At 39.6% G+C, this 25,157-nt stretch overlaps 1 protein-coding gene across 3 annotated transcripts in view; it reads left to right on the top strand.

Moving 5' to 3' along the window:
- The window catches only part of MOXD1 (monooxygenase DBH like 1), an 87,910-nt gene that overhangs the window by 48,386 nt on the left and 14,367 nt on the right, over positions 1-25,157 (top strand). For all 3 annotated transcript variants that reach the window (XR_006338040.1, XR_006338039.1, XM_043888560.1), the window contains exons 5-9: positions 16,253-16,432; positions 16,719-16,821; positions 18,197-18,363; positions 19,414-19,605; positions 21,112-21,171. Coding sequence is in view for 1 of the 3 variants with exons in the window: in XM_043888560.1 (XP_043744495.1) it covers positions 16,253-16,432; positions 16,719-16,821; positions 18,197-18,363; positions 19,414-19,605; positions 21,112-21,171 (702 nt within the window). In the remaining 2 variants the exon portion in view is untranslated. The remainder of the gene's footprint in view (positions 1-16,252; positions 16,433-16,718; positions 16,822-18,196; positions 18,364-19,413; positions 19,606-21,111; positions 21,172-25,157) is intronic.

Genomic DNA, 25,157 nt, shown 5'->3' with positions numbered 1-25,157 from the left:
TTTGTCATTCAGATCATCCTTGAGAACCTACTGAGAGCAGAGACGTGTGCTGTGTTTAGTGGGGGCAATGTAAAAATGACAATATGCTATTTAATTCTGGGTGGTCGTTATATAAGTGGTTATATTACTTTCTCTGTATATGAACTTCTCAAAATCAAAAGCAAGCAAATAGCTTCAAAGATAAGTGTTAACTCAGCCATAGCCTGAGTGAGATACTCTTCAGCTTATTGGTTTCCCCTTTTCTTCGAATTGCTCTGTAAATGACTTCTTTTTATGGAGGTCTCATGTTTTGGCACCCCACTCCAGTACTCTTGCCTGGAGAATCCCATGGACGGAGGAGCCTGGTGGGCTACAGTCCATGGGGTCGCTAGGAGTCGGACACGACTGAGCGACTTCACTTTCACTTTTCGCTTTCATGCATTGGAGAAGGAAATGGCAGCCCACTCCAGTGTTCTTGCCTGGAGAATCCCAGGGACGGGAGCCTGGTGGGCTGCCGTCTATGGGGTCGCACAGAGTCGGACACGACTGAAGCGACTTAGCAGCAGCAGCATGTTTAAATATGTAGAGAATAAGAAAGAAACAAAGAGAGGAGACATAATTACCAAAGCCATCCATTGGTATTCATTTATTTGTTTAATTTTCCTGAAATGTAAAGGCGATTCATGTGTATTTCTTTTATTTTTAAAAGTTTTTTGGTTGGTTGGCATATGGGATCTTAGTTCTCTGACCAGGGATCGAAACTGCGCCCCTGTAGTGGAAGTGTAGAGTCCTCATCCCTGGACCTCCAGGGAAGACCCTGTAACTATTTCTTAATTGATATCAATAATAATGGCTAGGGATTCCCAGGTAGCTCAGTGGTAAAGAATCTGCCTGCCAATGCAGGAGACATGGGTTCAATCCCTGGTCTGGGAAGATCCCACATGACTTGGAGCAGCGAAGCCCATGCATGACAACTACTGAGGCTGTGCTCTGGAGTCTGGGATCCGCAACTACTGCAGCCCGAGGGCTGGGCTTGTGCTCCACGACCAGAGAAGCCACTGCAATGAGAGGCCCATGCACTGCAATAAAGAATAGCCCTCCCTGTCTGCAACTGGAGAAAATCCCATGCAGGGATGAAGACCTAGCATAGCCAAAAAAAAAAAAAAAAAAAAAAAAAATAATAATAATGGCTAGCCGCAAGTTCTGTGAGGTCACCATCTTTTTTTTTTTTTTTCTTTTCCAGCCAAAAGGCAAAATTTCATAAATAAAATCAAATGGCTCTTTGAAACCATACTGTAGTGTTAAAGTACAAAATTATTTTTGAGCCTTATTCCAACCTCTTTTCTAACCAGAGCTCCCCACTCAGACCCCCTCTGCAGCCTAAGATAAGAAAGGGAGACAGGAACAGTCCCCCAGAGAATGGGACTTAAGCCAGTCAGCCCTGTTGACTTAAGCCAATCCAAGCCTGCTACTCAGCAGCTGTGTGAGTTCCTTCCATTGACTTAATTGTTCTGTTGACTCAGTTCCCTTGTCTGTAAAATAAGGACGTGATACCTGTCTCTGGATGGTATGAAGATCAAATGAAATTAAGCATCATAGTATGTGTCATTGTATGTGAAGAAAGCTGAGCACCGAAGAATTGATGCTTTTGAACTGTGGTGTTGGAGAAGACTCTTGAGAGTCCCTTGGACTGCAAGGAGATCCAACCAGTCCATCCTAAAGGAGATCAGTCCTGGGTGTTCATTGGAGGGACTGATGCTGAAGCTGAAACTCCAGTACTTTGGCCACCTCACGCAAAGAGTTGACTCATTGGAAAAGACCCTGATGCTGGGAGGGACTGGGGGCAGGAGGAGAAGGGGACGACAAAGGATGAGATGGCTGGATGGCATCACCGACTCGATGGACATGAGTTTGAGTAAACTCTGGGAGTTGGTGACGGACAGGGAGGCCTGGTGTGCTGTTCATGGGGTCGCAAAGAGTCGGACACGACTGAGCGACTGAACTGAACTGACTGATGTGTAACGTCTTGGAGCATATAAATAGAAATGATGGCTGTTACTGAATGCTATAGTACCTATATATTTCCTATAGGACTCATCTTTTTTTTTTTTTTTAATTGAAGGATAGCTGCTTTACAGAATTTTGTGGTTTTCTGTCATATATCAACAAGACTGACTTTAGAACCTGAGCCCAGGGAAAATTGTGCGTTTCTCATCCTTAGACCTTCCGTTCTGGGCAGTGGTGCTTGATGAATGTTTGTTGGATGAATGGCTCAAATCTAAATTCAAGTCAGTGATGGTGAGTTATAAACAACGTTCAGAAAACTCTGTCTTATCCGTGAAACAAATGAACTTTGAATGTGTGGCACTGTGGATTATGTTTTGAATTTAAGGGCTGAACTGAACTGTTCTGCTGTGCTACTTGCAGACACTTCATAGAAAGGGCCAAAATTAAATGAAATTAATTATTCTGGGGAAACCTGCATTTATTACCAGCTCTAAAGCGATGTTATTTTGTGTCTTACAGAAAAATACTTAACATCAGTTCCCCCTACTTTCATTACAAGATAAAATAGACTATGCTTTAAACTTAAATTTAACTTAAAGAGCAGTGAATTCTAGACCTTTGGATAAAAGCTAACATAGAATTCTGCATCAGGCAAGTGTTATTCATTTGTATTGCTTACAATTATAGCTAATCTTTAAACTATGCCTGAAGGAATAAAAAAAAAATACCATGCAATGATTATTCTCCTCTTCCTAGAAGAAAAATAAGATGGCCCATTTATTAAATTTCTGCAGGAAACAAAATCCTTAAATTATGATGAATCAATGCTAAAATAATATACTTTATTTAAATAAGCCAAAAGTATTATGATAAATTATATATAAACATATGTACTAGAAGTTTCAGGATGTGGAAATAAGTCTTGAAGTGAAAGTGAATGTGAAAGTCACTCAGTCGTGTCCAACTCTTTGTGACCCCATGGACTGTAAGCCTGCCAGGCTCCTCTGTCCATGGAATTCTCCAGGCCAGAATACTGGAGTGGGTTGCCATTCCCTTCTCCAGGGGATCTTCCCAACCCAGGGATGGAATCCAGGCCTCCATCATTGTAGGTGGCTTCTTTACCATCTGAGTCACCAGGGAAACTCTCAGTTCAGTTCAGTTTAGTTGCTGTCATGTCTGAACTATTTGTGACCCCATGGACTGCAGCACGCCAGCCTTCCCTGTCCATCACCAACTCCCGGAGCTTGCTCAAACTCATGTCCATTGAGTCAGTGATGCCATCCAACCATCTCATCCTCTGTCATCCCCTTCTACTTCTTCCTTCAATCTTCCCCAATATCAGGGTCTTTTTCAATGAGTCAGTTCTTCACATCAGGTGGCCAAAGTATTGGAGCTTCGGCTTCAGCATCAGTCCTTCCAATGAATATTCAGGGAAACCCTAGTTAGTATTAAAATATGCAGAATTAAATCAGTTATATTTACATGTAAGTTGTATTGAGCTAAGTGAAAAACTAAGCTTTTTTCCCCCTTAATTTAAGGCTATGGCATTTTATCGTGAAGGTCATCTGTTAGTCATTGAGCTGTTCTTTCATGAATGGAATTATTAGGCCTTTAAACTATAAAAAAACAAACACACATACACACATAGCAGCAATAACAACAACAAAAAGCAGACTATCTACTGTAACTTCAAAGGAGACCAGAAAGCGGAAACAATCCAGGGAGACAGAAAATGTTTGGTGCAGAACCAAGAGAAGGTCTGGGTTTCTTTGCTGAGACTCTCCCAGAAGGAGCTGTGTCTGTTCAGAGGTGAAACCAGCTCAGTGACATCTGCCAGTGGGCTGCAAAGTCTTGACAGCAAGCTTGGGGAGAAAACTCTCTTATTCTAAGGACCTAAAAATTTGGAGGCTTTAATTGAGTTTGCAGAGGAACAGTATGTTGCTTCATCTTGGTCAGTTATCACTCTAAATAACTAATTTTGAATTAAAAATTCGTGAGAAGAAAAAAACTGTTTCCCTAATTCAAGATTAGGGAAATAAATATTGTCAAAGATTTTGGAGGACTCCATATAATATATTTAAGTATAATAATAATAAGTATATTTAAGTATAGTATAAATGCAATATATATGTAATAGTCAAGGAAGTATATAGGCAGATTATGAATCAGAAATGTGAGAACTGACACTTGATGAATGGTTGTATACACTATGCACTATGTAGAAGCTGGGCTTCCCAGGTGGCCCAGTGGGTAAATAATCTGCTTGCAGTGCAGGAGACACAGGAGACGTGGGTTCAGTCCCTGAGTCAGGAAGATCCCCTGGAGGAGGGCATGAAAACTCACTTCAGTATTTTTGCCTGGAGAATTCAATGGACAGAGGAGCCTGGCAGGCTACAGTTCATGGGTTCACAGAGTTGGACACGATTGTGACCGAGCATTCTTCCATAAAGGCTCTGTTGCCAAACACCGTCGCTTTGGGGGTTGAGACTTCAATGGATGAATTTTGAAAGATAGAGCATTCAGTCCCTAATACTCTTAGACATTGCCTTTTAACAAACTTCTAACATGTTGCCAATCTGATAGGTGAAAGAGTATGTTGTTTTCATTTCCATTTATTTAATTATGAATGACTTTTAACAACTTTTTCTCTGTTTGTAACCAGTTGTATTTCTTTGCTATGAACTTTTCATTCATGTAACTTTGCCTGTCTTTACTGGGTTTTTTTTGTTTGTTTATCAGAGCTTTTTTATGTGAAGGGAATAGGCCCCTTTCTTGACATAAACGTTGCAAATACTTTCCTCATTATTGTGGTGATTTCATGTTTACTTATCTTTGCTCAGCCGAGTGTTGCTTCCAGTTCTTTCCTCTATTAATCTTGAGTCCACTTCTCCACTGTAGGCAGATGGGTCAGTTTAGATAAAATTGGAGCATTCGTGCATTTTTATTGCACTGTTCTGTCTTCCCTGTTAGTCTGTGATGTGGAGCTATGTTCCTATCAGATATCCCCCATTTCTGCACTTTTGATTTTCCACAAAACATGTTGGTCCTTGTGTGTCTCTCTACCCTGCAGAAACGCAGATACACTCACAGCTTTGATGTATGTGTTGCCGCATTGAGTAGCATGCAGTGACTAAGAGCAGTGTGGGATGAGTTCTCTGAACCATTTTTCTGTACTAGGAAGCAGTAAATCATCTCTATTTTATATGAAGAGTATGTACTTTCGATTCCATGAATTTCCAGAATCTGAAATGCAAGTTAACCTAAAATATTCAATTCATTGTTTAAAAACAGCTTACACTTAACAGGTAAGTTAGAAGTTGTTTGTCAAAGAGTAACTGGCAATATCTAGTCTTAACATTCTATTCTGTTAATTACAATACACAGAAATAATAAAGGCTTTGAAGAAGTCTGCTCCCTGTAATGAATTGTCAGCAAGTGGTAAAACAGTGAGTTGCAACTCCAAATAAGCAGAAAAAAACTCATATATGAAATTATTGCATCCAGTAAAAAACGATAGATTGACTAAGTTGCACAGAACTGAGCAGAGTTTTCAGCGTCGTACTGAGAGTCATGAGCTAGACATGTTTTCCTTTACTTTTTATAATGGATTAGACGTTGATTTGTATTTATATTTTATACATGAAGACCCTAAGTTTCAGTAAGGTTAAGCAGTCAGCCTCTCAGGTCACACAGCTGGTAAATGCCAGACATTGGATTCTAAACCAAGTCTTTCGTTTCAGTCTATGACTTAGTATTGCCTCCTGAAAGAAGTTCAGAGAAACAAGACAAATATGAGCAAAAATAATCAGAGAAGGCGTCCGGGGAAAACAAAACCTGGGTTTTCAAGAATAAGTAAGATTTTAATAAGCAGAATTGAGTAAGGGGGGTGTATTGGGTGGAGAAAATGGTACTAATGAAATCACGGAGAGAAGAATGGACATGGTGCATAAAGAGAAGTGATTCCTATGGCTGGAAATTCATGCATATTGGGACTGTGTAAGTAACATGCAGCCAATGAAAGAGAGCCCTTGATGTCAGAAACAGAAGTGTGGGGTTGATCGGCTATAAGACAGGTGGGGTGGGGCCATCAAATATTCAGATTAACAAGGTAAAAGTACTGATTTCTGAAGGTGGTTTGCCTGGGATAGGGTTGTAGTTCAGTCACTAAATTGTGTCCAACTCTGTGACCCCATGGACTGCAGCACACCAAGCTGCTCTTTGCTTCACTGTCTCCCAGAGTTTGCTCAAATTCATGTCCACTGAGTCAGTGATGCTGTCTATGATCGCATACTCTGCCATCCCTCCTCTTCCTGCTCTCAATCTTTCTCAGGGTCTTTTTCAGCTCTTAGATTCAGGTGACCAAAGTATTGGATATGGAGTGTGGTTCAGAAAGCAAACTCTTGTACATTCAAGAAGGTAAGTGTGTGGCTATGGCTATAATTCAGGTAGGATGCATAGGAGGTGTGGACTCGGATGAATATTACGACACGAAAGTTGCTTGAAGGGTATTTTATAGATGGGAAATACAAAATAGGATGAGCCATATTGCTTTGAAAGTGAAAGTTAGTTGCTCAGTCATGTCTGACTCTTTGCGACCCCATGGACTGTCCATAGAATTCTCCAGGGAAGAATACTGTAGTGGGTGCCAAGGATCTTCCTGACCCAGGGATCCAACCTGGATCTCCTGCATTACAGGCAGATTCTTTACTGTCTGAACCACAAGAGAAGTTATATTGCTTTGGCATATTCTAAATATTTGGTGTTCTCATAAAAAAAAATTGGTTTTCAAATATGTTATAGAACCCAAAACTCAGATGTTAGCTATTTTTGGGAACTCGTTTTTGTGTTTTTTTTCAGGAGTCTTAATTAACAGAGCTTCTAACTTAATCCAGATTTGAGATTTGCATCTCAGTTTGCATTGTTTGTCTAAAGAGAGGGAAGAAATGAAGGGTGATGGAAGAAAATTATTGTCATTGACAATTACTATCAGCATCAAACTGATTTTAATTTCACCTGAGCATTGCTTGTGTTGATTTCAGGCAAATCTGTTAGTCTGTAGATTTATGATGGTTCAAGAACTTCAGCTTCATTGAGTTTGGCCCTTACTATTCCATTCTTTTCATCCTTGGCCTGTTTTCCCTCATGTTAGGAAAATGGCGGCCTCAACTCCCAACGTAACACTTTTTCTTTCATATCTTGGGGAAGGGAGAGGATGTCTCTTCCATCAGCCACCATGGAAAAGTCCCTGTGATTTGACCAATTTAAGTTCATATCAAGGATGGGGTCACATAAATGAATTTAGGCCACACAAGGGAAGTAGGAATCGTTCTTAGCCCAGTGGTATAGCTAAGCAATTCAGGATCCTGGTAGGAAAATCTTCTAGGGGGATCAATGCTGGGAGGCAACCAGAAATTATCATTCTCTGGTCTATACTTCTCTACCATTCTAGAACATGAACTGTATTGTTGCAGAAAGGGGGACCCCTTTCAGGACCCTAAACAGGGCTCTTGTCTAACACTCAGAAATGAATTGTCTGAGGAGACACATGTGCTGACAAAGCCAGAGATTTTATTGGGAAAGGGCACCCGGGTGGAGAGCAGGAGGGTAAGGGAACCGGGGAGAACATCTTTGCCATGTGGCTGCTGTCTCGGGTTTTATGGTGATGGGATTAGTTTCCAGGTTGTCCTTAGCCAATCATTCTGACTCAGAGTCCTTCCTGGTGATGCACACCTTGTTCAGCCAAGATGGATGCCAGTGAGAAGGATTCTGGGAGGTGGTCGGACATGTGGTGTCTCCTTTTGACCTTTCCTGAACTCTTCCGGTTGGTGGTGGCTTATTAGTTCCGTGTTCCTTAGCAGGACCTCCTGTTGTAAAACAACTCATGCAGACGGTTACTATGGTGCCTGGCCAGGGTGGGCGGTTTCAGTCAGTGTGCTTCCCCTAACAATATGACTGTCAGACTCGTTTGATGCCTCTTTGCTTTCTCCTTTGACACCTAACAGAGAGCGCACAGTAGACTAGATATAGGTGTGTGGTTTTTTGTGTTTTTTCTTAGTTGATTAATTGAGTGCATGACTAAATGGAGAGCATCTCTTTGAGAGAAAAGATTTTCAGAGCAAAACGATAAGGAATGTTTCTATTGAAAACTTTACATAAACACCCTTAAGTGTCAATGTAGCTAAGTTTCTTTTGGAGAAAGGAGGGAGGCTGTAATTCAGAAAAAGATCTCTGTAGAGAAAATACATCTCAGTCTTACATATACGGATTTAAAATTCAAGTCTTTTAGCATGTTGTAGACCTTACATTTGCACAGTGTTATATGTCAAATATATTTCAAGAAAAATAAATAAGGTAGTAATGGGGAAAGATTCAAATCCAAGAAAATGTGGTCCAAAAATGCTCCTCCATTACACTACTGATCTTAGGTTGAGTTCCCAGAAGCAGTCCTTGGAGACAAGAATTTATGTAGGAAGGATTGATTAAGGAAGTACCAGGAGAAAACAGTAGGGGGCAGAGTAAGGCTAGGGAAGAGCCAAGCAAGGATATGATGGCCTTGTAGTTCCAGATTTGACTTATTCTCAATGTCTTAGCCTGTTGGATCTCTTCTAACAGAATACCATAGACCAGGTGGCTCATAAACAAGAGAAATTTATTTCTCATAGTTCTGGAGGCCGGGAAGTCCAAGACCAAGGCACTTGCAGCTCTGGTGTCTGGTGAGAACCTCTTCCTCAGAGGTGGCTTTCACTGCGACCTCACATGGAGGAAGGGACAGGCAGCTCCCTGGGGTCACTTACCAGCACAGTAATCCCATCATGAGGATCTGCCTTCATGACCTAAACACCTCCCAAAGGCCTCACTTGTAATAAGCTTGGGGGTTAGGATTTTAATATATGAATTTCAGGGTGAGGCACAAATACACATGAAGTATGTTTAGAGCTGTCCCACTTGACCCAAGATCTCTAGATATTCATCCTCCCTTATTTTTCACCTTCCCTAGAGGCATGTACATTATCTTGCACTTCTTGCCATTGGCAAAGTGAAGTGCAAGATTATGCCTCCAAGGAGTCTCAGGTGAAGTAATTAGAAATTAGACAGCAGAATCTGGATGATGGGTATACAGTAAAGGCTACGGGGACCTGACATGATCTCAGTGGAGCAGACACTCTGCCACCTACTTACCCTCCCGATAAAGAGGCCAGTACCTCAGTCAGTGTGGTTGCGAGGAGCACCGTCTCACAGTCCAGGCCATCAAAAGGTAAACAGGGCTTTGACACTTGGGCAAGTTTCTTAATTTGTGTTTTACTTTCCATTTATATAAAACATGCGATAATTCTGTTACCTAAGCTCATTATCTTGTTTTGAGGATAAAATGAATATAATGGTTTTATGTCTAGTCCAACCTAGACAGCATATTAAAAACAGAGACATTACTTTGCCAACAAAGGTTCATCTAGTCAAAGCCAGCTTGAGTGAAGTATTCAAACCCTATGAAGACTGTCTTGTCTTTGGCACATTTCTGTGTGATTTTATTGTATCTCACCACATGCTGGCTTCTTCCACAGTCTCCAACTTCTAGTAGACAATGCACTCTTTTTTCATAGTTTGAAAATCCAAAAAAAGGATTGATGTGTTGGGCACCCGCCCCTGAACTAGTCAATTGTGGCTGGCGGGGCGTGGTCCTACATGAAGATGGTGGTTCTTTGAGAATTCAAGATTGCAGTAGGGGATGAATTATTTCCCAGTGGTCTCCTCTCCCTCAGTTGCCCCCTTTTCTTCATTTCTTCTGTTCATCTCCATCTGATTTGAATGTGATTTCCTGGGCTTTAGTTGCCAAATCTATTCAAGCTGTGGCCCCTTGATAACACATCAACAAGTCGGGTTTTGCTTTGAACCCTGAACTATTTCAGGCTGGATTACCTGTGGGACAGTGATGATATTCTCTTGCTCAATTTGGTTGCTTCTTAAAAGTCAGATATATTGTTATTCTCAAAGAGCTCTGCCCAGCGGGGATGGAGATAAGAAGGGAGAAAGAGAGGCAAATAGTCATATGACCTTATACTCATCTGTCTGCACTGCTAGTTCTGGCTGAAATGTTCCCATAGGCTGCATCACTTTATCAACCAGATGCCCTTTGGCTAACCTTTGTTAGAGACGGTTTACCTGCTTTACATGGACAGCAACCTATGCCTCGGGTGGGTACATAGAATGGGATGCCGGGGACAAGAACAGGCAAGAAGAACAGTGATGGGGATTTACAAAATTTCCAGCTCATTACAGATTCCGCCCATCACCTCTTTCCTTTTGTTTTAATTTTTAATTTATTGAACTGCAAGTTGGCTTTGGAGAGCTGTGTTCCACACATGTTTTAACAAGTCACATCTTAAATGAGTAGACTTAGAAGAATAAATAAAGGAAAATTGCTCATAAGAGCTCTAATAACCTCCTGTTTTTCTCACTGAGCTCAGTATTCTTAGACCAGTCAAGAGGGGCGTTTTATCTCCGTTTTTTTAACCCTCCTAAAATAAAATCAAAAGCAAGATGCACACATATTTGGCTATAGATAATGAATCTTTTTTTTTTTTTTACATTTTTTATTTTGAAATCATTTTAGACTTACAAAAAAATAGTTGTAAAAATAGTAGCTTTTCCTAAATGGTAACATCTTATCTTCCTTAGTTTGATTATCAAAACCAGGAAATTACCCTTGAGACAATATTATTAACTAACCTACGTGCATGCTCTTTGCGATCCTATGGACTGTAACCTGCCAGCCTCCTCTGTTCATGGGATTCTCCAGTTAAGAATACTGAAGTGGGCTTCCATGCCCTCCTCCAGGGGATCTTCCTGACCCAGGGATTGACACCACATCTCTTGCATCTTCTGCATTGGCAGACAGGTTCTTTACCACTAATGCCACCTGGGAAGCCCCCAACTAACCTACAGACCTATTCAGATAAGAGGAAATGATGTATATTTGTGATAAGTTCATGTCACAAACAAGTGCAGAGACAATCATGACCTAGCTACAAATGTGCACACCTGAAAATTGTTAGTTTTTTATTTAAAAATTGAGATGGAGACTGTACTAGATTCCTAGAGCTAAATGACTACAAGCTGGGTAACTTGAAACAGCAGAAAGTTACTCTCTTAGAGCTCTGGAAGTCAGAAGTTCAAAATCAAGGTGTTGGCAGGGCCATGGTTTCTCAGAAGGCTCTAGCGGAGAATGCTTCCTTGGTCCTTCCAGCTTCTTATGCTTTCTGGGGTTACTTGGTTTCTGGTAACTTGACTCACATCTCTGCCTCTGTCTTCAGATGGCCATCTTCCCTCTGTGTATCTGAGTCTGAATCTTCTCCTCTCTCTTCTATAAAGACACTAGTCATTGGATTTAGGACCCATCCTCAGCCAGTGTAAACTCATCTTAACTAATTACAGGTGCAAAGACCATATTTTCAAATAAGGTTACATTCTGAGGTTCTCAATGGATGTGAATTTTGCAGGAGCACTGCTTAACCCAGTACAGGGGAATTAAGCGAAAAATAATTTTATTTTGCAAGTGTTAGTATTGAGGTCATTGGTATTTGAAAGCTAAGAAAACATGGTTACACTCAGGTTACCTTTTTAAAATTCATTATTCATGTATTTATTTTTGGCTGTGCTGGGTCCTTGTTGCTACACATGGGCTTTCTCTAGTTGTGGTGTGTGGGTCTCTCACTATGGTGGCGTCTCTTGTTCAGAGATGGATCAGGGCTTGGACCTTTGTCCCCTGCATTGGCAGGCAGATTCTTAATCACTGGACCACTAGGGAAGTTCCTAGGTTACCTTTTAAAGGTAGCACTCACTAGACTTCCCCTGGAGAAGGAAATGACAGCCCACTCCAGTACTCTTGCCTGGAAAATTCCATGGACTGAGGAGCCTGGTAGGCTACAGTACATGGGGTTGCAATGAGTTGGACACGACTGAGCGACTTCACTTTCTTTCACTAGACTTGGTGATTGCATCTCTGGCAGATGGTGAAGGAAGTGGGATGTAGCCTAGGTCACTGGAGTTGAGAAGATCAGGAAATTAGGAGGCAATGCGTTTGATGACTCAGCCTCCTTAATGTTGGCTTAATGGAAAAGGGAGTAGTAAATTCATTTCCATTCAATGAGTAGCTATTAAGCAGTCAGTGTGTTGAAGGACTTTGCTTTGACCTGGCTAAAGAGAGTAAAAGAGAAGATGGGTTCGTGAGGAACAGTATAAATATTTGCAGCTTTTTGATGTCCTGGAACATCAAAAACAGCAATCAGTAATACTGCTTTATGGTCAGTGATAATTTTCATCTTGATCTTGGCTATGCTTAGCAGCTCTCGTTTTTTCTCCATTTTATTGCTAAGTCTTCTCAAGGATACCCCCAAAGTTCCATTTTCTTGAACTAACTGAAGGGACTGTTTTACTCTTTAAAATACTTCAGGTTAAAGACTCCCCCTCTTTTTATCTGTGTTTTGGTTCCTGGGCTGTTTTTTAGTTTGCACATAGGCTAACAGATAACCCACATGCTAGACCATCCTTGCTTGGCTTGTTGCACATGAAGGTCTGTGTACAGGCCTACCATCTGTTCTAGGTCTGTAAATTTCACTTACGTACAAGAACACGGTGATCAATGACATGGTTTAATTTCGGTGTCATTGCCACCTACTTCCATAGGCACTTTTAAATAATATTTTTTAAAATTCATTTCTTCCACCAAACTCATAATCAACTTAAAAGCAAAATTCACTTAAATGTTCATTGCAGTCTCAGAAATACCAATTTATTTATATTTGTGTACTTTATCTTGCCATGACCTTCTGTGACAATATCTATCACTACAATACTTTTTTTGAATAGAGGAAACTTTTGGGAGTCCCATTTTGATTGTGAGGATAATGTGACATCTGTGAAGCAGGAATCAAAATAGGAGATCCCCTTATAGTAGTGATAGACAAATAAGCTTCACAGCCTTGTTTGTCTCCAAAATTTTTAAATGCAGAAGTATAGAATGCCACCATTGATTCAAATCGGGCAGTGATGCCAGGGGAAAATTCTTTCCCGTGGACTGTTACCAGGAGCCCAAGAAAGGGCAGTGCTGAACGCGTGTGTTCAGCCAACAAGCGAGAGTCAGGGAGCTCTGTCTCCTTCCTCAGATGGTGCTGGCCAGTCTCTGCCTCACTCTTACTTGGTGTAAAGAAGGATATCACAGCAGGGGATAAAACACAAGTGCTGTGACTGCTTCAAGTGTTTGTGGAATGGTCATGGCAGCAGAAGTCACTTGGTGGGTGATTGGTAGCCGTGGGCTGGCAGCACTAGGCTTTGTAAGAATGACAGGAAGCTTTATGGGAAATTCTACCCCATACCGGCTGCCACGAGCCAATGGCCCTGTCCTGCTCTCATCAAGGTGGTCACAGTCCCTGGAACTTGGACTCTGCACCAAGTGGGTTATTCCTGTCCAGAGGGATATTCTTGGTGTCTCACTTAATTATCCCCCATGGTCAACTCAAAGTTCTCTATCAAGAAGTTCTCCTCTTTTCAAGAGTTCGATAGCTCATATATTTTCTGGTGGCCTCTTGGCTCCAAAATTAGAGATCTGGGTTCTATCATTGGGTTGGGAAGATCTCCTGGAGAAAGAAGTGGCAACCCACTCCAGTTTTCTTGCCTGGGAAATCCCATGGACAGAAAAGCCTGGCAAGCCCCAGTCCATGGAGTCACAAAGATTTGGACACCACTGAGCGACCAACTTCAACACTTTATTCAGTAGTTATCCTTACATTTTATTCTCAGGCACTTCTCTTTCTCTGCCTCTCAATCTCACAACAGGAAACAAACAAACAAACATCTTTTTTCTAAGGACTTTGCCTCTTCCAAGGCTTCTTATATTTCCCAATAAACAGTCCCTGGGTTTGCATGCAGTAAGTTTCCTTGTTGCTTTGTGGGTGTATTTGTGGGAGGATTTCTTAGGAAATCCTCATTTTCTAGTCTGTACTATCAATTTGTAACCTGGGGGTTGGATTGCAATTTAATTCTCCTTGAAGCCTTCACGGGGTTTCCAGGAGAGACCTTGTTATTTGCCCTCTTAGGAGAAAGCACAAAGGCAGTCTGTCTCCTCTGCTTAGAGGCCAGGATGTGTGGACAGGGTGGTGAAAGAAGGCAGGAGACTCCTCAGGCATGAGGCTCCCCGCAGTGTGGCGCTGCTCCCTTGATGGACAGCATTGTGTGGGGATTTTCAGCAGTGGCTCCCGAAGCCCTTCCTGGGGCTGGCTCCCTGGTGTCATCACCCTCTTGCTGACAGCTGTGGGCAACTTGCCTACGTGAAACCTTTCATCCACCCACTCACTGGCAGTGACTTCCAAGGTTGTTGGTGATCTCCAACGTATCTTCCTTCAATAGTGTGTTGCAATCAGAAGACTGCTAACTTCCGGGGTCAGACCAGCCTAGTTTCAAATCCCATCTACCACTTCCTAGCCATGGTTGGATTGGCTGCAGAATCCTTCCATCAGCTTTCTCATCTGTTGAATGGAAACAATAACATTCACCTTATAGATTTGTTATAAATAGCAAGTGAAATATGTGAAATGACTCAATAGTGGCTGGTAGGTGAGTGAGTGAGTGAGTGAAGTCGCTCAGTCGTGTCCAACTCTTTGCGATCCCGTGGACTGTATGTAGCCTACCAGGCTCCTCCGTCCATGGGATTCTCCAGGCAAGAATACTGGAGTGGGTTGCCATTTAGGAGGTGCTAAATAAAAGACAGATGTTACTGTTATTGTTCCTAGAGTACTTTGTAAGCTTGGCAACGTGGTGTTGGTTTCAGCACTCACTTTATATATTAAAAAGCACTTATTCTTTTACAATTAATTATACTGGAGTATAGTTGCTTTCCAATGCTGTGTTAGTGTGTGTTGTACAGAAAAGTGAATCAGCCTTGTGTATACATATATCTCCTCTTTTTTGGATTTCCTTCCCATTTTGTTCACCACAGAGTACTGAGTACAGTTTCTTGAGCTATACAGTAGGTCCTCATTCGTTGTCTATTTTATGCATAAAAGTCACTTACTCTTAAAAGTTTTTTGTTTTTTCATTTTGAGAATTTTTGAAGTTATCTGAAGCTCCTTGAAGCACCTTCCAGCCTCACATACTCTGCCTGCATGCTCTCTAGCGCCCTCCTGTGGTGCCCCAGTGAAAGCCACTAGTTTCTGTGGCTGCCTTGCTGTGTGCTGCGCTTAGTCACTCCCGCGAGTTCCACTCTTTGCGACCCCAAGGACTATAGCCCACCAGCCTCCTCTGTCCACAGAATTCTCCAGGCAAGAATACTGGAGTGGGTTGCCATGCCCTTCTCCAGGGAATTTTCCCAACCAAGGGATCAAACCCAGGTCTTCTGAATTTCAAGTGGATTCTTTACCTTCTGAACCACTAGGCAAGCCCAGGGTAGCTGCCTTGGGAGCATCCCGTCCTCATTTGCCCTTAGGGGCTTCTATCCAGAACCTACCTAATAGAGCTCAGTACAACCTACAGGGTTCGGCCTGAACTTAGAAGGCACATAGCAAAATCCTCACATGTGCCTGAATATTTAACTGAAGACATATTAGCAGTTCCCTGTCCCCCTTGGAGTACTGAGGCACCCAAATAAGTATACTCTCACCAAAAAAGTTCCTTCCCAGGCGGCTCAGTGGTAAAGAATCTGCCTGCCAAATGCAGGAGCTGCTGGAGACACGGGTTCGATCATTGGGTCAACCCAATGAGGAAATGGCAGCCCACTCCAGTATTCTTGCGTGGAAAATCCCATGGACAGAGGAGCCTGGCAGGCTACAGTCTATGGGGTTTTAGTCTATAGTCTGAAATCCATGGTGCTTATGAAACATTTTCTTTCTAAAAGCACATACAAAAATACAGTCAGACATGACTGAGCACACACACACACACGCACACACACACACACACACACAAATCAAATTTGATATGGAAACTACAATCTCAGAAAATCCTGGGCTGCCCTTCTGTGTCATTGCTATATATTATACAACTGTTTGAACAGTAACTGTCATTTTGAAGCAAAATAGAAAATAGTTTCTGTCTTGAGGGCATACAGTCCTCCAGAGATGAGTGCAAACACAGCTATCGTCAACTGCACAAGTTACACAATTGAGAAAACTATTGCTTTGAAAAGCCGATGATCACTTATGCTGGTTTCACGCCTATCGGAGGGTGTTTGGGGTGTTTTACTGATGCATCGTCCCTCTCACCCGTGCTTGTTTAGGTTGAGCCCGTGATTCAGCAAGGCCACGAGAGCCTGGTCCATCACATCCTGCTCTATCAGTGTGGCAGCAGCTTCAGTGACAGTGTCCTGGACGACGGGCACGAGTGCTACCACCCGAACATGCCCGATGCCTTCCTCACCTGTGAGACCGTCATTTTCGCCTGGGCCATAGGTGGAGAGGTGGGACCACTGATTACTGAGATGTAACAGAGTTAACTGATCACTTTCCCCCCTACATTTCTAACACTTCTAAGTAAAACTCTCTATGTACTCTTTTTGATATGAGGGTGGGTTATTTTTCTGTCCACAGGAAATCATTCTTTCCTTAAGCCACTTTATTTGATCAACTATAGATGAATACAGTTGTAGAATGTTGAAATATCATTGAGAATGTTTGGTTTTTGAGTGGAGTAGAGCTCTGAGGGACTTTCACCAAACACTGTGTCATGGAATTTTGCTTGTTTAGGGATTTTCCTATCCACCTCATGTTGGATTATCCCTTGGCACTCCATTAGATCCTCATTATGTACTCCTGGAAGTCCATTATGACAATCCAACATATAAGGAAGGTGAGTATTTTTTTATACATTCTACCTATGATTTTTAAAAGTTTTGTAACTTTTCCCTTTATTTTAACAGAGTTAAACAGACTTCAAGTAAAATAGCATTTAATGTTATAAAAAAAATTAACCTATACATTTGTCATCCAAATTAGGATACCATTTAGAGTAGAAAAGGGCACTATAAACAGTTACACTGGGACAGCAGTCATTGGCCAGCAGTGAGCCAGGCAAATGGGCACATGTGGTCACTGATCTTAAAAAGCCATTTGGACATTACTTACCAGAAAGTAGAAAAATAGACTTTTCCCTTTAGGGTGTAAATTAGTCTGAAATCCATGGTGCTTATGAAACATTTTCTTTCTAAAAGCACATACAAAAAGCTACCATTAGTCACACTAGAAAATATTAAGCATTCTGTTGTGTTGACACTGGTGTAATATGATGTTGAAATGAAGAGGGGCAAGTATTTACACCTGAATTTACTATGTAATATCCCAACACCAAAAACTTAAAAGATTCAGTATGAAATTATCAATAGAAGAAACTCAAGGTTATGATTTTACACTGATTTGTGCAATTTTTCAGCAAATGCTGAGCATCACGGATGTGCTGGATCTGTGCTTAATGACATAATGTCCCCACCTTCGGGGATATTATAGTGTAGTGGGGAAGACAAACAATAACATAATCACAACAATTGATACAAAATTATTTATATGCTAATTGACCCAACAGGTCAGTTCACAGGTAGGTAAGTCTCTGTTGCAGAAAGGAGTCAGTTAGTTTCCAAGTGGGATGGATCTATGAAGTGTTTGGGGCCCATACTCTCCCTCCTCATGATAACCATCTCACAGCAAGAGATGTATCTTACCTTCCCTCCCCACCATGCCTGTTGTTATGTTGTTCACATCGTAGATTCTTAATAATTGTTTGTTGATTATATGACTGATGAATTATTAAAAGATTGGTGATAAACTATAAAGTTAATTATTAATATTTTTCTCCATCATCACATGGTTTCCAGACCAAGTGGTTTCCACCTCTCTGTAAATGTTACTGAGCTTCACCTCAAAACAGTATCAAATAAAACTTCTGTTGAGTTACTATATATTCTAATGAATGACTTAGAATTTTTATTTCTGTCTTCATGTTGGATAATTGTGGAATGTGTCATTAGATAATACAAACATGTTTCCCATGGTACGAAGTGTACGTTTTCTTTGTGAATCTGGATGTTGCCTTTCACTAATCTTTGCTTGTATTCCTTTCCCTTGTGAGAGTTTAAGGGAAATCAATAAACCTATTTCAGCTGAATATGGAAAACTTTTTCAAGTACTCAAGCTCACTTTTAATTTTTCTTGTCTAAATGCTCTTGTTCCAGGCTTAATAGATAATTCTGGATTGAGATTATTTTATACGGCAGATATAAGGAAATACGATGCTGGGGTGATTGAGGCTGGCCTCTGGGTAAGCCTCTTTCACACCATCCCTCCAGGCCTGCCCGACTTCCGGTCTGAGGGTCACTGCACCCTGGAATGCCTGGAAGAGGTATGGTGTGTCTGGGTCTGTGAGCTGCTTTTCCTAGATTAATCTATGCTTGTAGAAACTATGTTTGGAAAATTCCAAGTTTATTACTAATCTTTTTCTTGTTGTCATGCTATAAAATGGTTGTTTACAATTTTAGCAAGACCTTTATTGCTGTTTAAAGTCCTGAAGGCTACAGAAGTCCAGTGTTTTCCTTCCCCTTCCTTTGTTTGTTTCATATTGGACACTTCATTTTATCTTTTACGGTTTCAACCTTTGTGTAGTCCCCTTTTGCTTTCTCAACTTTGTTTTTTAATGCATATTTGGTTTTTCCATGATTTATTTTCATTTTTTCTCATTTTCTCTGATTTATAGCTACCGACCCTTCTTTAACCAAATAGCAAAAATAACTAATGTAAAATACATATTGGATAAGAGAAAACTATATATAAGTATTTTATAATGGCTGCTTCATTCATAGTTCTTTTTTTCTTGAATGAAAGTATTTCAACGTGGATCATATTCTTTATAAATTATAGGATATTGTGGTTGTAGACAGTATCGAAGACTGGTAGATGGGAAAGGTTATCTCTTCTGAATTATTTAGACCATTTAGACCATGAATTAAATTGCCATGACATCATTCTCTAGTGGTAGGACTGTGAGCAATTCATTTAATTTAATTCTCCCAGTTCAATTTTCTTATCTGGAAAAGCAGGAGTAGATTCTCCTTTTAAGAGTTTCAATTTTCAAGCTACCAAAATACTGGGTTCTTTTTGCCAGAAGCTTTAACTGTTTGCTCACCTCCTAAAAGAAGAAAAGAGAAAGATAATATGTAGACGTGATCAGTTGGCCCTCAGCAAGCATTACTTCCTCTTCTTTCCTCCCAGCCAGTATTGCTTCACAAAGATAGGAATAAGTCAGGAAAAACCCGGATTATAAATGTCTGGCAGCTCATGTGTTCACGTGAATTGTGTTAGCTTTTCTTCTCAGTCGTCCCTCCAGCTCTGTTTTAAGGTGACCTGTCTGAGCTTGTTTGGAGACCTAACCAGGTCCCCCCCATGTCTCCCGTAGGCTTTGGAAGCTGAAAAGCCAAGTGGCATCCACGTGTTTGCTGTTCTGCTCCACGCTCACCTGGCAGGCAGGGGCATCCGGCTGCGTCATTTTCGCAAAGGGGAGGAAATGAGATTACTCGCTTACGATGATGATTTTGACTTCAATTTCCAGGAGTTTCAGTACCTAAAAGAAGAACAAACAATCTTACCAGTATGAATGCTTTTATTCTTTATCACTGAATGTCATCAAAATCCTGAGACATATACCTGCTGAGAATTAGCCAGGTTTCTCCTGGTGTAATGAATTCCTCATCCCATCCATAGCTTCAAAGCCACCCACCATGTCTGTTGCATAACCCTCACAGAATGTGTTTGATCTGTTTTCCAAAATTGAAACTTGTTTTTCTTACTATTCCCAGGGGCAACTCAAGTTGTTGATTTCAAAGGAAATAAAACTTAGGTTTTGTGCTCTAAGCATCATTTTTCTAGACTCCCCAGTTAATAATCCCTTGGCTTGCAGTTCTGGTAATGGTAAGATCAGAAGTTTTGAAAGTTTCATTTCAATAAAAGTGAATATAAGATCATTTTTTCTTTTGACTAAGGTATTAGGACATAGCTAATTATATTACTGTGTGTAATCCGGCTGGCAACCATAACTTGAGGTTCTGATGGAACAACACAGAAAGGAATCTTATGCCTTCCAATGATGAACAATTTAAAAATTTTATGATGCTTCCTTTTGTCAAATTTTTTATTTTGACATTGAGCTCAATAATTATACAAGTTCCTACCCTAGTTTTCTTCTTAAAAGTCAGATATTTATACTATTTATGAAATGAGAGTAATAGCAATACCTTTTCTACATGCAGTAATTCCCTGGTATACTCTGGGAGTAGAAAGATGAAATTTGAGTGATCTCAAGATTCTTAAGGACTTCACTCCATTTTATGGTGTTGTCTGGTGTTGGGGCTCTCTAACCAGTTTTTTTGGGTTGTCTCAGAGTTCCTCAACTGATATGTCTTGAAGATATAAATGTTGAAATACTGATTCCTGGTCCCTCTGAATATCCAGGCAGTGAGGACAAACCTGAGGGCTATTACCCAGAGCTTGCTGCTTCTGGTCCATGAATAGCCTGTCCACTTACCTGACCGGGAGCCATAAAAAATTAGTTTCTTTATGTGCAGTACTGTTCAAAAGGTTGAAAAGTACTGGAAAAAATAAGTTACTGGTAATTTGCCTCACAAGTCTGTTTTACGAAAATTGACTAAGGACCTTTAAAGTAAATAATGTAAATAAGAAGGTAATCACAGTAACTAGTATCTGTGGCCGACACTTAAGAAGTGTTTAATCTGTGCTAAGAACTAAATGTGTGTTCTGTCATTTAATTTCCTCACAACAGCTGTGTGAGATAAGTGCTATTTTTATCATTATTTTTTAGTTGAACAAATTGTGCCCAGATGATTCATTTATTTCCTTACCTAAGGTCATGCAGCTAGAACATTGTAGAGTCTGGCCTGAACAAAGAGAGCCTTATTTGTTTGTTTGCTTGCTTATTATGCTAGCAAACCTAGAATTTAATAGATCAAAAGTCTACTCTTGAGTCAAATGACTTAATGCATGCATTCATATAGCAGATTAAACTGTTGGCCTACAGATGTGTTAGATAAATAAAACAGCATGAAACTCCAGTCTGAAAGCTTCCACTTTTATGTTTTAGGGAGATAATCTAATTACTGAGTGTCGCTACAACACAAAAGACAGAGCCCGGATGACTTGGGTAAGAAGAATTTTATTATTAAAATTTATTTGTGGAGGGGGAGGAATAAACTTTGATTTTAGAACAGAAAAAAATAAAAAGCATTCCTATTTGGAAGCAAAATTCCTGACTGTCTTGAACATGAAACATCGTAAAAGTGAAATCAGAGCTGTTTTAAGATTTTATCAGATTAACTAATGATATTATGGTAATATTTGCAGTGCAATTTATTGACTCTTTCATGAAAAGCTATCCTTAATCTTTCAGTTTTTCCTCACCGAATATTATTAATAAAAGACCTGTGGTTACTAATGACCATGCACATGAGTCTGGACTTAGATGAATCAAAACTTCAAAAAGAAATGAATTCCATGACCTTAGGGCTTCTGACCCAAAGAGAAATCTGGTTCCAGCAGATTTACTGGGGAGTTCTGCCAAACATTCAAGAAATAAATCACTCATGTCTTCCTCAGTCTCTTCCAGGGAACACACAAAAAAATGGGGAAATGCTTTCTACCAACTCATTTTATGAAGTTAGCATAATCTTAGTACTGAAGCTTGACATGGGCAATACAAGAAAGGTCAACAACACACACCAGACAGAAGGCACTTTGACAATGTATTGACAAACCGAATCTCTCACTATATAAAAATGTAAGTTAGGACTGGTTTGGGTATAACTAAGTGATGTAAAATTGGTTTGAATTAGAAGATATATTAATGCCATTATACATGAAGAGACTGAAGGAAAAAGATTTATGATTACCTCAATCAGAGCAGAAAAAGCACTCATAAAATTTATCAGTCATGGGGGTAAAAAAGGACATTTATCAAACTAAGAATAAGAGAGAATTTCCTTCACCAGCTAAAGACTAGCTGTGAAAAATCTAGAGCAGTTATCAAGCTAAATGAAATGCTAGAAGTATTTCTTTAAAATCAGGAAGAAAACAAGGATATTTATTATCACTGGTTTTATTCATTATCATAGCAGAAAAGAAATAAAATGAAATATAAAGATCAGAAAGGAGGAAGCAAAGAAGTAAAACACATTATTCACAGATATTGTCATTTTCCACATCAAAAACCTCCCCCAAATTGGTATACCTAAGGTTAGTTATATTTTAGTATGCAGTAAACTATCTCAATAAAATGTAATTTAAGACTATAAATTCTATAGAAATAAAATAACATTAGATGTGTTTGATCTCTGTGAAGAAAATTATTAGTTTTTAAGACATTAAAGATCACTTAAGAGATTGAGAGACTGTTCATGGATAGAAGGCTTGGGGGGAAAAACACAAGATAATCCTTCTTTATAAATTGGTTTATAAATTTGATATAATTCATAAAGATTTTATTATTTGGGTTTTGGTGTCTAACCAAGAAATCTTCCCTTAGCCAAAGGTTTTATCCTATTTTAAAAATTTTTTTCTAAAAATTTCACAACTTTAGCTTTTACATGGAGCAAGTTAATTATAAAATCTACATAAAAGAGCAAAGGGTTAAGAATTGGCAAGACACTACTAAAAGAATAAGATGAGAAACAGATTACTAGGTATGAAAACTTACTTTCAAGCTATGGTGATTAATAGTGTAGTTTGGGTCCAGAGTTAGAACAGTGGAATGGAATAGAGTTTCTGGAAACTTCAAACCCCCTGTATGGAAACTTGGTTTAAGATAGAAATTGGCATTCAGGTAAGTGGGGCAGGATGGACTTTTCACTAAGAATTGCTGGTACAGTTGCCAGATGGCAAAAATAAAATTGCATCTTCATCTCCCACAATTCACACAAAAAATAATTTCCAGGTAAATTAAGTATTAAAATGTGAAGAATAAAACTTTTAAAATCATTAGGAGAAGTAAATATATATATATATATAAAAATATATATATGAGATTATATATATATATATATATATAACTTTATGACTTTGGGGTAGGTAGGAACTTCTTAAAATATGAAATGTACAAACTCTAAATTAGAAGATTGATGTTTGTCTACTTTAACACTTTTGCTCACTTCAAAAACACTATTAGGTGAAAAGATAAATTTTAAACTGAAAAAAAAAATTGCAACACATAAAGCATCAGTATCCAACATTTAAAATAAATTCTATAAATCCATAAGACAAGCATAAGACAAACATACAACAGAAAATAAGCAAAGTGTGTCCTTCACCGGATGTTGCTGTTGATATCAAGGGATGGTTCACTTAAAGTCACACTGTCTTCAGTGGCAGCCAGAAACCAATGGCTGGTTGATGTGAGAATGCAAAAGCTTGATTCCCTTCCTACAATTTGGTGTAACTCTGAGTAACCATCCAAGCTCAAGGGTAGATTAAATATATTTACTGAGATGTCAGTTGCAGCCTCATTTGTAGATCAGCTTCTCCTTTTACCCAACCCTTCATCAAGTGCAAGGCATGATGTTTTGCAATTTGTAAAATCATTGCATATTAGCCACTATGCTACATTAATGTATAGCTATGAACACTACTACTACATTTTTCATCTTCACTTTTGAAGGACAGAGGATTTGCTGGATACAGAATTCTTGAATAATTTCTTTTTTCTGGAGCACTTGAATATGTAATTCCAATGTTGTTACTTCCATCATTTGTGATAAAATGTCAGTTGTTCATTGTATTGTTGATCCCTGTATGCAGTGTATCATTTTACTTTGCCACTTTTAAGATTTTCTTTTTGTCTTTGGCTTTCAGCAATGTGACTGTAAGGTGTCTAGGTATGACTCACTTCATAATTGTCTTTGGCATTTGTTGAGCTTCTTGGGTCTGTAAGTTAATGCTTTTCACTAAATATATGAGGATTTCCACCATTTTTTTCCAAATAGTTTTTTCTACTCTTTTTTCCTCTTCCTTCTCATTCTGGACCTTCGGTTGCATGAAGTGAAAGTGAAAGCCACTCAGTTGTGTCCGACTGTTTGCGACCTCATGGACTATAAAGTCCATGGAGTTCTCCAGGCCAGAATACTGGAGTGGGTAGCCTTTCCTTTCTCCAGGGGATCTTTCCAACCCAAGGATCGAACCCAGGTCTCCTGCATTGCAGGAGGATTCTTTACCAGCTGAGCCACAAAAGAAGCCCAAGAATACTGGAGTGGGTAGCCTACCCCTTCTCCAGCATATCTTACCATTCCAGGAATCAAACCAGGGTCTCCTGCATTACAGGCAGATTCTTTACCAACTGAGCTATCAGGGAAGCCCATTTTGGTTGCATACATGGAATATTTAATATTGTCTTATAGCTCTCTTGGGTTGCTTTTTACTTACTTTAGTTTTTCTCTCTCTGTTCTTTGAGTTGGGAGATTTCTAGAGATCAATCTTCAAGTTCATTGCTTCCTTCCTCTGCCATCTAAAGTTGCTGTTGAGCTCATCCTGTGAATTTTTAATTTAGTTATAGTATCTTTCAAATCTAGAATTTCTATTTGGTTCTTTTTTGTGTGTTTTCCTTTCTCTGATGGTATTCCTTATTTTTTTTTTAACTCATTTTTAGCTTATTTATCCTTAATTGAACGTCTTTCTTTAGCTCTTTAAACATGTGTATGTCTGTTTTGAAGTCTTTGCTAAATCCAGCATCTATATCCTTCACAATAAATTTCTACTTCTGAATAGAGGTCATAGTTTCCTGTTTCTTTTCATGTTTAATAACTTCTGGTTGAAAATTGGGCATTGTAGATAATATATGGTAGCAATTCCAGATTCTGTTCTTTGGAGGATCTTTAATCTTTTTTTAAATTAGTCCACTATTTATATTTAGATTCAAAGTGTGTAATCTGTTTCCCCTGTGGTATGCAGACGCTGATATTTATGACAACAAGATTATAGAAAATTCAATGCAATCAGGCAAAGATTCCAGCACACTGACTGATTGGTATCATGTTGCTAAACATCCTCTGAAACGTTCACTATAGTGAGACTTTACACCATATAAACAGAACTTTAAGGAGATTATTAGGTTCTTTAAGAAAGATAACTTTTAAGGAGTTGGAA

This window comes from Cervus elaphus, chromosome 26 (assembly GCF_910594005.1).
Source record: "Cervus elaphus chromosome 26, mCerEla1.1, whole genome shotgun sequence".
NCBI lineage: Eukaryota > Metazoa > Chordata > Mammalia > Artiodactyla > Cervidae > Cervus > Cervus elaphus.
The sequence above is the reverse complement of the archived record's forward strand: the minus strand, read 5'-3'. Positions and strand labels throughout refer to the sequence as shown.